Genomic DNA, 14,007 nt, shown 5'->3' with positions numbered 1-14,007 from the left:
GTATAAATTTTTTAAAACTCGTATGCATGCTTTGTATATGAAAATATCATGACCAAATGTTCTAACATTTCGTTGCAAATCTCTAACAATCATCCACATGTTCATCATGTACATGATTACCAAACTCAAAATATTACACAAGTATTTTTTATTTGAAAAATTACATGAATTTACTTCTTAATAATGACTTTCTAGAAAGTAGAAGCAATGCCAATGTACATCCTACATCTCAAAAACCAAATTCTAGAGGTAAATTCTGCAATATTTTTATACCTTTGAACCTACTTATCATGGGCTTATCATCTACTGTGAGAAAGGAAAGGAAGACATATGGATACATTCCCAAGAAAGTTGGGTACATAAGATGAGAAAGTTTCGAAGTACTGGCATGTACCATAACATATGCAAGATGTTCAATATCATTTTTAGGCTTACCAAACTACCGAACAATAACCAACTCCCCCCCCCCCAAACACACACACAACCCAATCATATATTTTTCGCTTCTTCACCTCAAGGTTGGTGGAACTGGAAATAATCAATAGTAACAATATGTTTAAGGAAAACATAAAGAAGGTTAATAAAAAGGAAACGAACATGGAAAACAATGACACGTTAAACCCAACGTTTTAAACACTGTGGAATGGGGTTGTCTAAATGGGGCTCTAAGGGCCTCTTCGCCACCAAGACAACTCGCAAAATGATAGAGTGGTGATGAGTGATGCAGAGCAACATTCTTTGGTGCCCCTAAAGACCAAAGTTTCTCGCTCACTTTTCAAAAATATAATACTAACCACAGATAAATTCTCAGATGCAACAAACAAAACCTCCGTGATTTGTTGATCATGTGGAGTAAAAGTTGAAAGAGCCTCCATCTCTTCCTGAAATGTCGCTTCATCCAACAATTACGTAAGGAGGTATCCAAAGCTTTCAAATTCAAAAATTAGTGTTGGAATGCTTCAGAATCATCAGAGAGAGTAAGGTGAGACCTAGAATGCACCCCACATGGAGCATATGGCTTGAATAGGACACACAATCTTCTACAAGCAAAACAAATGTCATAGAGAGCCCGTGTAGTCTTTGTCTTCCTCCTGGATGTTGGTGATGAGGGAGACTCAAAACAAGATAGTACAAACTCCATGTGAAGCATCGCTTTTCCATAATATTTCCATCTTGTACACTATTTACACCTCCTTCCTCAGCTCCCTTATAAAGGGGCTCTGTAATTTTTTTATGTAACCATTTTCATGATTCCAATGAATTATGTTGACAGGATTTCCCATTCTTGCACAACAAGGAGCAAAGTCCAACACACTTATAAAAAGATAATAATAATATAGAAAATAAAAAAGGCTTAAAAATAAAAGAAATAGAAAATAAACTAAAAATAGTATAAGAAAAAAACCATATATACATTACCAAAAAAAATGCTGAGAAATAAATTACAAAGCAAAGTAGAATAAAATTAAAAACAAAATGAGATTAATACTTGCTTGATATGTTTGATCCACTAAATTATTGGCATTCTGGAGTATTATATTTATATAAGTAGTTAAATACACTCCCATATTCGTTCGACTTGCTTTTCTTATGTATCTTCGAGAAAAAGAGGGAGACAAAAAATTCATATCTATAAGAGAAAAGGGAGCTGATAGTAGTGTACTAATTAATAGTGCTATAAAAGAGAAATCAAGTGGCAAAGTAACAGAAGGGCAAGATCTATTGAAGAAAGAGAGAGCTGAACCAATTAAAATGAAAGCACAATATCAGATAAGAGAAAATAAGCAAAGAGGAACGTGGATTAGAAAGATGTGGCAAACAAAGCAAAAAATTATAAAAAGATAGACATGAGAATTTGGAAATTGGATTACATAAGGACTATTTCAACTCTTAGATATATTTTTTAAAAAAATTTTAAGATTAGATGGTCTTTAATCAGGAAGGACCGAGAGTAATTAAGGGTAGGATATCATTAGTTAAGATCTCTTCCAACCACTGGTTAAGGGCTGGAGAAGATTTAATAAAATTCCTTTTGTTTTGTAATTGATTTTAAAAAAATTTCATATATAATTGGTTGAGAGAGAGTGAAAATAGGGGCGAAGGCTATAGAAGGAGCCCATTTAGTTTAGGGCTTTCAGCATATTGCACCCAATGTTTTAACAATATTACGTATTAAGCCTTCCCTTATTCCTATTTACAAATCAACCTAGATGATGTTATATTTATTTGCAAAATGACTCTTGGGTTAGCTTAACTTTAATGATTAGTGGATGGCTTCTTCATTCATAGTTTGCTGACAGAGTTACCCCTTCCTATCTTAAAAGAGATCTCCATGTATCTCTCTCTCTCTACCCTTTCCTTATCTTCTAACACTAAGGGTAATCAAAAGAGTAAAGAATCCCTCCCACGACCTCCGTACTCCCCCTCCATCCAAGGTCAAGAGCCTCTGGCATAGGCCCCAAGTTTCCTCCACCAGTGAATCATATACGTTGCCACTGTTTGCCACCATGAGAAGTCTCCCAACAAAGACAATGCTACCATGCATCCACTTCTCAGAGATTGTGCAGCAGACTAGGGATGGTTCTGCCCGCTGGGTCCATTGTCTCGGCCTAGGCACCGACTGGAAGGAGGCATCTGCTGATGCCGTAGATCCAGCCAACGAGGGCACCTATGATGGCAAATTGACAGAAGGCAAGCATAAGGTGTTGAAAGACCAACGGCAAAGACTGTGTTGAAGAGCTGAATGTTGGCGGAGGGGATGTAGAGAGGGAGCAACCAAGGACGGCACAAGCAAGGCTGACGTTGGGGAGTGATGGAGGGAGGGATTAGGGTTTCAGTGGGAAGCAGGGTCTAGGAGGAACTAGTGAGACTGGTCAGGGTGCAGACATTGAAGCAAAGGTTCGGCTAGGCAAAGCCAAGATGAGATTAGACAGCGAAGAAGCGTAGGGAGTAGAGAAACGCCATGATTGCTACACAAGGGCTAGGGCGAGGTAGGAAAATCAAGGACCTTGGTTTAGAGTGTACCCACGGATAAGATAGTTATTTCTTATCCCTGGTTAATTTAACAAGAAACCATCGTTAGTATGCAAGATGGAAACCTAATTACCATTTTGCAAACAAATATAACATTATCTGGAAAAAAAAAGAGAGATAAAAAATTAAAATACTTTCCTCATAGAAAAGGCATGCACATCACTCATTAAAAGAAAATCATAGTGAATGACATATCAATTAATTTCATATTTTCTTATTCTCAATATTAGCCAAATAATAATAATAACATAGAAGGCAAAATAGTTCTACTATAAGAGCTTGAGGTAATTGGCAATCATGAACAACATTTTGTGCTCGCATCACGAATATATGGAGGGACAAAAGCATAGCTGATGGTGCAATGAAGAGGACAGGTGGGAAAGGGAAAAGAGACAAAAGTTGAGAAAACTTCAAACTGGCTGTGTTTATTAAAGGAATGGATGGATAAGAGTAGGCCCATTTAAAAGTTTCAATGGACATTAATAATTTTGCTCCTTTGTGTGTGTATCTATACACATGCACACACTTAATAATAGGGAATCATTTTAGTAAATTGTCAAATTTATTAAGTACTGCCTCCAAAAAATGGAGATATCCAAATAATCTGGTATCTAGGGTGATATAAGGGTTGAGATTAGCAAAAATGCAAAGATAGAGAGAGTAATGACGGAAAAAGGGAAATGATAAATGATAATAGAAAATAGTGTGGTAAATTTTCAGTCATGCAAAATATTTAATTAGCCAAATAAGACCGGAGAGATCCACAAAATAATGCAATGTATAAGATGATAATATATAAGAGTATTTTGGGAAAAGGTTTTAACCAACATTTGCCAAACCAAACCAAACCAAACCGACCAGTCTGGCACATACCGCACTAAACCGACAAGAAATCAAGACGTTTCAGCCATTTGTATTAAATTCAGCTTATAAAAACCCTCTGACACTTTCTTCGGCTGCTTCAATTGCTCTCGCTCACTCTCCTCTTTGGTGCCGATCGATACTGGCTGACATCAATGCCATCACCCTCAATCGACGCTAAAGACGATGTTGTTGCCTTCTATTGAAGCGAAGACAACACCATCACCCTTGATCGACGCCATGGGGGCCCTCACGGACATCCCCAGCCATGATCAACAGTTAGAGCCTGTTTAGGAATCCAGTAGGATTGGATTGGATTTTCCATTAGATCATGAATTACACAGTCTATTCAAGTAAGGCTCATATCAAACCAATCCCCCTCTAGCTCAAATCCTGTAGGAGAAAAAAAAAAGACTTCCATACATCCTTTTTCATCCTACAGTTCAACAGGCCCATAAATAGAATTTAGCCCAAAACTAGAACGGGTCTTTAGAAAAAAAATGAGTTGGGCAGGCTAACAAGCTAACAGGTCCAATTTCTATAGAAATCCAATCCAATCCTACTAAATTTTCCAAATAGGCCCTTAGGGCTACGGTTTTGGGGCTCCAACTACCACCACTAATGAGGTACACCTCTCTCTCTACCCCCTCCCTCTCTTCCTCCCTTTCCTTCCTCTCCGTAAGCCCCCCCCCCCCCCCTCTTTCACTCCTCTCCCTCCCTCCCTACCTCCCTCTCTCTTCCTCCCTCTCCCCCCTCTGCATAAGCCCCTCTCCTCCCTCTGTCTTCCTCTCCACTCTCTCCCCCCTCTCCCTTGCACGCACCCTAGTTCTGTATGCCTTGGGTATAGTCTGTACCGGTACCATACCAAACCGGTTGCTAAAATGGTACGACCCATGACATCGGTCCAGCGAACCTTGGTTTAAACAAATGAAACCTCTTGAGGTGTACTCCAAAACTCAGAGCTCCCTACTTATAAAAATGTAGATGTGCACCTTTTCAATCTATAGGTTTGTAATCTTGAGACTAAACTTGAAATCTACAAGTTCTAAGAACATTTCGAAGCAACATGACAATTTCTAAGATATTCGAGCAGGTCGGGTTGGGTCGGGTCATGGGTCAACCCGACCCATTTGCAGCCTTACATATCATACAAAAAATAGCTTTAAATCATTTTGAAAGACATTCTTGCAAAAAATGTTGCTCTATAAAGGAAATCACATATAAGTAGTTATACCAAAGGCCACAGTTAACAGCCAACAAAACCTGTCATATACAACAAATTTACAATGGTGCAGTATATGTTGATGCAGGTGATGATCCCCTTACCCCCAGGTTCCATTCCATCAACAAGTTATATTCCTAATTTCCTACCCCTTCGTATTCATGGAGATGGCCCAATTTCAACTATCAAGAAAATATGAATGCTGACGATAATTAATCTAGATGATCAAGTTAGCAATCAGGCTCCTGCTGATCGCATAACCATGTGCAATCTGTGAGCACCAACATTTTCCATGCAAATTCAAAATATCATCAACAGGTCTCTGCGATTTTTCCTGTTTTTCTAATGACCTTTTACTCCAGCATGCTATGGTACAAAACAATTAATGGTTCGGCATTCACAACAACTTTACACGGCATTTAAAGTCTTTCTATATGAAGACTAAAGCAATAATCATAAATATTAAGTGACCCTCCAGAAGAATAGATATGCTGACCAAGAAAACCTTTATCACACATTCAACCATCTGAAATCAGACAAAAGTTGCATGACAAAAATGAATGAAAAACAACTCACCATAGTTTCCTTAGTAACACCAGGATCATTTCCTTCTGAATTTTTTTGTCTCGATAAGCTACTGGCATTAATAGCAGGTGCTGAAATTCGCCGACGAGAAGGATCCATTGCTGACCAACCACTTGGTCTTCCTTCCTCACCACCTGAAACATTGTCATAGGACAAATTACCACTGGGTAAGAAACACCAAGAGGCAGATTCATTCAGAAAGAAGCAACGCAACTAACATTAAAGCAGTAATACTAAAGATTTGTGATAAGTCGATCCTAATTATGATATGAACATGATTATAAGAGATAGGTCTGGATGATATTGGAACTGGGCAGTTCAGCAAATCTGATAAGGTTGAGCAGAAGGCAACATTAAACCCAGCTAAAAAGGTAAACAGATTACCTGATTGCCTATCAGCATGCACAATGGCCGGGGCCAACCCTGAACTAGGTCCAGCACCAGGTCCCTAAAAAGAAAGCATAACCCACTTACTGCTAATGAATAAAAAAAAGCTTTTTAAACCATGGTACGTTATACTAGCCCAAACCGAGCGGTACGGGACATACCATACCGGTTCGGTATCGATACCCGGTATAGGTGGTGTACCAAGTACGCAAAAAAAATTCTGTACCATACCGTACCGACACTGTGCTAGTGTGGCACCGGTATAGGGTCCGGTACCGAGATGGCGAACATTGTTTTAAACAACATATTTTTTTTCTATGCGACTTACAAGAGCTCGTGGAGGAGCACTTGCAATTTGTGATTGTTGATATTTCAAAATGGTCCAGTCGAACACATAATCAAATTGAAAACCTGCAAACGTAAAGGTTTGGATATCAAACTTACAATATCCCAGCCAACATGGATCTATTAAATAAACACTTTTAAGCCTACCTTCACGAATAAAAAGATCACGAAATATTCTCTTAAGATAGGCATAATCTGGCTTATCATCAAAACGTAGCGAACGACAGTAGTGGAAGTATGATGCAAATTCTGAAGGATAACCCCGACACAAGGCCTGAAAGAACAGACCTCTATCATAGTTTTATCAAACTGAGCAAAAACTTGTAGCAAATAATCTTAGTTCATAAAAAGCAAGCTCACCTCAATCGGTGTGGATACTTTCTTTTCACTAATTTTCTCATACTTCTGTTTCTTGGTTCCTGCTTTAAGACCCTGCCATGGAAGACTGAAAAGAAGACAAAGGTTAAGTTTCCAAAATGGAAAAACAGTGGGGACAATATCCTTATTAATCTTTGTCAATGGAAACCACACCTTCCTCTTAAGAAATATATGAGAACATATCCGAGAGACTCCAAATCATCCCTCCTGCTTTGCTCTTAGCAACCAAAATATGCACAGCAGTCAGATAAACAATCAGGCGTTTCAAAAAATAGCAGAAAGTATATATGAAGAACATTTTCTGAAAACAAAATTCTTCTATCAGCACTGAGACACATAACAATATCAAATATCTTAAAGAACAAAATATTATTTTTGAAAATAAAGAGTGGGAACATATTTTATATACCAATGCCAAGGTGTGTATTCATGCTTGCATATCTTGCTGTCCCAGTCAAATTCTTATTCTCCCTGTAATATTAATTAACAGGTCAGAATGTAGGAATAGAGAGGCCTCCAATTTCTATAAAACTTGTTATCATATCAGGGAAAAAGCCTCGTGATAGAATTCAAGAATAATGTCCCATGAGGAGTTGCAAGCCAGCAGCACTAAAAGCTTCTAAACAGCAAATGCAGGCTCAATAAAATAAAATGGACCGTGATATGGAGACATAAGTGGATATAAGCCAAAAAAAAATTCCGGAATACTAATCTCAGTATAGAGTCTGTGGTAATGAAATGAAAATTAGAGCAGAGTATCATATTTCAGGCTTAGTTAACAATATATTCTTAGCACATAAAGCCATCACGTTGGACTTAGTTATAGCATATTATGTTGAGCAAAAAATGATCATTTTGGGTATAATTAACGTCTAATATCTTCATTAACTGGCTAAACACTCATATAGATGAACATCAAAATAGAGTGCATTCCTGCCATCACTTTATCAAATAAAAAATAAAGCAAAGATGGTTTCGCAAAACAAAAGGGAAACAAAAATGCAAACTTACAAAATAAAAGCTAAAGTATCCCCTGCCTCACCCATCCAAGAAGGACATAACATGAGCGTGGCAACCTTGTTAAACCAATATATGGAAGAACTTCTTTCCAGCTCATACTCATAGGTGCAATAAGTTACTTTATCAGCACTGCCATGTTAAGAAACTAATACTATCTCTGCTAATTCAAACTCATTGCAAAGTTTTAGGTGCTAGTTCAAACAGTCCAGATTTGCTACGTCGGGTCATTTTCTTTGCATGATAAAGTTCTTCCCCAATAACTCTCTTTGCGTCTTTCTTTATTGTCACTGCAGAACTAAAATTACAGTCTGAATCAATTACAGGATGAATACAAAACAGGATTGACTCCAATACTTCCCACACAACCCTCTCAAAGAACCAATTTGAAGTGAAAATAATAGTAGTATTTATAGCAGCAGCAGCAGCATAATATACCATCATCTCCCTATCTCAAATCTTACCCCAGTGACCCTTTCATTAACCATTTTTCATCTAAAGTAAAAGCTTGGTATTCTTACCCCTTTATTCAAATGTATCTACTTTCTCCAAATTTAATTCCAAACCAAGGACTTAAGTCCTTGCAGGATGTCCCGCAGGACACGGGAATGGGGTACCATCCTGAGTGTCGGGACAGTACCATCCCACCATTATCTCAGCATCCTGATCAACACATCTTAGAACATCCTCTATCCCAACCATCGAGACAAGGAGGGACGGTAGTACATCTTGTTCCATGGGAAAACCAGGACAACCCCGTCCCGCAAGATTTAAAAGCTTGTTCCAAAATATTAATCAACTCTCTATAATCCAAATTTATCTCTTCAACATCTCATTATAATTTATGGATATTTTGCTATCATTCTCATTGGTCGATCTCATAGATTTCAAGAAAAATACAAAAAAATGTTAGCAGATCTTGACAATTTGAAAATGTGATGATTAAATCATGTCATCTCAAGAAGGATATGATCTCTGACCAATCTTTATTCACTGTTGTGGCTGCCCCTTGTTACCAATCTGCCATCTTAAGGAAATGATTAATATTTTTGCCCCTTTCATTCATAACTACCAAATTAAATATTTGCTACTTAATTCTTAACTATAAAAACCTAGTAATTTACTTATAAACCATGTTTATTTATGTATTAATATGTACATTACACAGCATTAGGCACCAACTATACTGGGTAATGGGAATCCATACATGTCAGGTACAGTACCATTATGTTACAGGGGCTCAATACACCCCCCTACTGAAACATGGTACGAGTGTTATGGGGGCTCCAACAGTGTGGCATGTATCATTAGTGGGGTATACTATACTGTGCCGTATCAACCCAAACACTGACTGGTAACGGTACCAAAACCAATACTTGAAACATTGCATGTATGTGTATTTTTGAATTGTGCTTGTCTAGGCAGGTATATTGAGAAAAAAAGCACTACACATCCAATTGCAATAGATTCTGGTCAAATGACATGCCACTCCCAGACACCCATACATCAACCCCCAAATGTAGACACCTAACTGTATACGCAGATGAGCTTCATAATTAATATTGAAAAATTTACCTATATGGGATGTGTTGGTGAGTTGAAGTGTCTCTATACTTCTTGGCAAGACCAAAATCAATAATATACACCTAAAGTAAAAGACATTATGTCAAATGATATGCAGATTCTGATGTAATCCTTATAAAAGAACAGCATAAGAATATTTTTGTGGTATACCTGATTTGCTCGCCTTCCCAAGCCCATCAGAAAGTTATCCGGTTTAATATCTCGATGAAGAAAATATTTAGCATGAAGAAATTCGACTCGGTTGATCTGATGTACTATCAAGGCAGATTAGGAATGGATGAAATAAGTTATGATAAAAACTATTAAAAAATGTAAAATAATACCATCTGATCTGCTATCATAAGCACAGACTTCAAAGAAAGCTTTCTACTGCAGAAGTTAAAAAGATCTTCAAGGCTTGGTCCTAATAAATCCATGACAAGAACATTATAGTCACTTTCAACACCAAACCACCGCACATTTGGAATGCCAGCTGCCAAAATAAAAGGAAGAAAATATAATGTCTCGGCGAATAATATGAACATATTTTCACAAAGGGTTAACAGGAATTTCTAATTACTTCCTCCTTGTAAAATTCTGTACAGCTTTGATTCATATAGCAGCTGCGGATGCTTTGTCTTGACATTTTCCTGATAAAAAGATGATGCATCATACCCTACTCTATAATAATACAGAATTAACTAAAACATGAATAAACATTTCATTAAATGACATATCCACTACTAACATGTAGTAACCTATTCTAATTTCTGGCACTGAAGATGGAGAAATCACATAATCATACCTTCAACTGATCAAAATAAAAAAAAAAATAACAAGCATAATATTTTACTGATAAAATATATACACATGTGTTGAAAGTTTATTAAATTCAAAGTACAATTAAAGGCCTCAAATGGAATCTCAATAAATCAAGTATGCTGTCTAATAGCAGTGCTCGTTATAAAATTATCAGCAAATTAATAAAAAAATAATCTCTATCATAGGTTCTATACCACTTCTGTACATTTGAAGGGGTCCAATTGATTCTATAAGAAACGGCAAATGGAACATGATGTAAAGAACTAACAGGAGATCAAGTTAGAGAAGAGGCTTTTTTTTTTGGCAGGGCCGGCAGTGGGGGCTAGCAGGACAGCAAACTATTCAACATACTGCTTTCTTTTAATATGCAGAAAAAAAAGGGTTTGAAAATAGACAGTCCAGCGCAAAAGAGGATTTTTTTCCCTGCCCCATACAATAACCATTGATTGAAGATCCAAAACTTGACTTTCCCACCAATGCAAGGATCCAACTAGCACTCTTGCACTCCATCTTAAACACTCTTCCAAGACTGATAACTACAAGGCATCCAGTACTAGGGCAACTTCTTGGGCAAACCAACTTTTCCATACAAGGAGTAGGTCAAGATTGTATTTCAGCATCCTCAGGAGATTCTAGAACATCCATATCTTCTCCATATGGTTCACACTTCCCAATTCCCTAAAAGAATACTTATCCCTCTAAAGAAAATTGCAAATGAAATTTTCCTAAGAAAAACACTTCAGAAATTCCACATAAACCTCAGGTTTGCCAGCACCATGACATGAAGCCACCAATGCAAATCTCATAGCTAGTGGATAACTCACTCCAAACAGTGTCATTCACACTCAGTCTGCTCCCCAAATTTGGATAATGATAAAAACTTGAACAAGAAATCAGTTCTAAACAATTTAACTTGGAATTTGTGGGTCAATCCAAAACCCCTGAACGCTAACTTCATGTTCCAATTTCATGGCAGTTGTACCTTCCATAAGAGACCATTAAAATGAAGGTAAAGAAGGGACTTAATTGAATTGCTGAAACTAGGGCAGAAGACTGCTCAAATTTCTTAAGCAAACATCCTACAGTTCATGTTGCTATGCTCAAGTAGACCTCTTGATTCCAATAAGATTTGTAGAAATGGAAAATAAAAGGCCATCAAATTTCAGTCTCTATGTAGCTCTAACAATACTCGATACTGCCAACACATTATCACCAAACGAACCACCATATTGCTCTCATTCAGTAAGTTGCTACTTTGATTTTGCAAGCATTGTTATATTACATGTAAACATCCCACTAGATGGAGCAGGGTTTGTTGAATCACATAAATGGGTGTGATCTATTTATTTGTAGATTAAGTTACATTATACTTGGTCATCATTGAGTAAATAAGAAGGCAGTATCACCAAAGGAACCACCATATTGCTCTCATTCAGTAAGTTGCTACTTTGATTTTGCAAGCATTATTATATTACATGGAAACATCCCACTTGATGGAGAAGGATTTGTTGAACTACGTAAACAGGCGTCATCTATTTATTTGTAGATTAAGTTACATTATACTTGGTCATCATTGAGTAAATAAGAAGTTGCAATATTTACTTCTGCACATCTTCGACTTTCACTGAAGGTCCACCTTGCAAAATTTTTTTTACCTAAATGCTATTTGATAATATAAAGTGGGTATTTTCATTAAGTTATATGCTAATAATCAGCTAAATATGCCATACTTATGCTAGGTTACTTGTTCTTCATCTTTCTGCAATTTTTTAAGACAACACAAAGCCTACAGCTAAGTCACATATAGGTCTCAAATTCAAGTGAATAAATGTATGCTATGAACCAACAGCATACAAAAATAAATGTATAGAGACACAAAACTGTCTGCTAGTCCAACTAAATTCAGTGCATAAACATGATGAGGCTTCTAGATCAAAAACATTCAAATTTCAGCCAGCTACGGATTTAATCGAACCTTTCCCTGACCAAGTTTGCCAAAAACAACATTTCCAAATCTCCAGCTATTGCAAAGAAATTGATGGCAAAGCAGATTTAATATAACCTTATATAGATAACATTTGGTGTAGATTTACTAATTAGGAAGACCAATTATAGTCAAGGTATGACCATCACGGCATGATACTTATTATGAGCAGAAATTAACAATATGACAACCCTCCAGCAGATTGGTGCCCAATTAATGGAAAAGGAAGCTACATGCAAGAAAGGATTCCAATATGTATGCAAGAAAGCTGGTGAGCATGTTTAAGGCCTATCTGTAATTCTGTAACATAAGCTGATGTTAACACGGTAAAAACTCTTCAAGGCTCCCTAGAGTTGATAACAAGTTTAGACAGAAGTGGGTGAAGTCAAGTATGACTTAGAGGATTGCACTTTATAATTGATTAATTTCAATTCCCGGGCTTGAAATATCATTACTTACTTTCATATAAATAATATAACCAAGCAAATAACAAGCATTACCCTTGCATGCCTCTCATGTTTATGTCACTCAAGTTTGACACCACACATCTTCCACAAAAATTAAAGTAAGCCTATAACAGAGAACTATTTGTCATTTTGAAAATGAGCAAGGCTCTTAAATAAGGCTAATCCAAATTGCCAGTCTGCACTTAGACTTCCACAAAAACTTTGCAATTCCAAATGAGTTTCTCATATTCAACTAAATAAAAGGCAACAAGTATCCTAAAGGAGGGCCAACAAAATTCACATGAACCTAATGGCTCAAAAGAGGTTCCTTGTAGCTACCAGAAGAGACTAAAGCCAAAACATTCAATGACTTGTAAAACCTAAACCTCCAAGCAATTTCAAATTTGATAATCATAGCAAATACCAGATAAGAACACTATCAAATGCAAGAAACTCAGTTACCCAGAACAGCAATGGCATTAGCAGACCATGATTAGCCAAAAGCAATAACACACGAAGGAGAAAATCGATCAGCAGCTTACAAGCTTAATGGCGACTTCTTCATTTGTTTGGATATTAGTTCCTGCAAGCAACAATTCAAATATAAAGGAGGGAAAATCAAGAACCCTAAAAGCAAGAAAGAAAATCTTAATCTTGATAAACAAAAATCAATAAACAGACACAAGAGTGGCGTAACGATCACAGACCTAAATAGATCTCCCCAAAGGAACCACTCCCGATCTTGCGACCGAGCCGGAACTTGTTCCCGACGCGAGGCTCCATCACGGCAAAACTACAAACAACGAACCCTAAACCCAAATTCACAAACCAACCCGAAAAACGAGAAAAACATAAGGTGGAAAACGGAATCGGAGAAAGAAAAGGAAAAGGAAAAGGAAAAAAGAAAAAAGAAAACCTTCTCCGATCTGATAAAGCCTTACAGCTCACCCCCGACCAAAAGAATAAACAAAGAAACGAGTTGCTTGGGAGCAAGAGCTCAGATCGCCTCCCATTGCTCCAGATAATCGATCGCAGATAAATACAGATCGATTGATAAACTAGCGTATACAAGAAACGAAATGGAGGGATTCTTTTCTAGGGCTTGATTCTAATGGAATGGTTGCAAAAGAGAAAGTTGGGGGGGTGGAGGGGGGAAGACGAGAAGGGGAAAATAATGGGAAGAAGAGGTCATGATATCATGCTGGGGCAGGCTTCAATCCAATCGATAGCCAAAAGATATTCTAAGAGCTCTTTCTCGCGCTCGCTCTCACTTCGGCCTCGACCCTCTCGCTTTCGCTCGCCGCTTTCCCTTTCTCTTTCGGCTATCTCTGCTTTTAATTTGTCGTGTTCTTGGCCTTGGTGAA

The 14,007-nt window shown here is 37.3% G+C and overlaps 1 protein-coding gene across 3 annotated transcripts in view; it reads right to left on the bottom strand.

Annotated features, from left to right (window-relative positions):
- The window catches only part of LOC103709559 (casein kinase 1-like protein 2), a 17,545-nt gene extending 3,538 nt beyond the window's left edge, over positions 1–14,007 (bottom strand). Inside the window, exons 1-14 of one of the 3 annotated variants that reach the window (XM_008794985.4) lie at positions 13,560–13,995; positions 13,351–13,452; positions 13,186–13,226; positions 9,972–10,041; positions 9,736–9,884; positions 9,563–9,658; positions 9,404–9,474; positions 7,221–7,282; positions 6,965–7,028; positions 6,794–6,878; positions 6,581–6,707; positions 6,417–6,499; positions 6,086–6,149; positions 5,693–5,835 (exon numbers count right to left, since the gene is read on the bottom strand). In XM_008794985.4, coding sequence (XP_008793207.2) covers positions 5,693–5,835; positions 6,086–6,149; positions 6,417–6,499; positions 6,581–6,707; positions 6,794–6,878; positions 6,965–7,028; positions 7,221–7,282; positions 9,404–9,474; positions 9,563–9,658; positions 9,736–9,884; positions 9,972–10,041; positions 13,186–13,226; positions 13,351–13,426 — 1,131 coding nt within the window. In that variant the 5' untranslated portion in view covers positions 13,427–13,452; positions 13,560–13,995. Of the gene's footprint in view, positions 1–5,692; positions 5,836–6,085; positions 6,150–6,416; positions 6,500–6,580; positions 6,708–6,793; positions 6,879–6,964; positions 7,029–7,220; positions 7,283–9,403; positions 9,475–9,562; positions 9,659–9,735; positions 9,885–9,971; positions 10,042–13,185; positions 13,227–13,350 lie in introns of all 3 variants that reach the window. The other 2 variants (XM_008794986.4, XM_008794988.4) reach the window with 2 other exon arrangements.

Source organism: Phoenix dactylifera, chromosome 9, assembly GCF_009389715.1.
Source record: "Phoenix dactylifera cultivar Barhee BC4 chromosome 9, palm_55x_up_171113_PBpolish2nd_filt_p, whole genome shotgun sequence".
NCBI classification, from domain to species: domain Eukaryota; kingdom Viridiplantae; phylum Streptophyta; class Magnoliopsida; order Arecales; family Arecaceae; genus Phoenix; species Phoenix dactylifera.
Note: the sequence above shows the minus strand (reverse complement) of the source record. Positions and strands in the feature narration are given on the sequence as shown.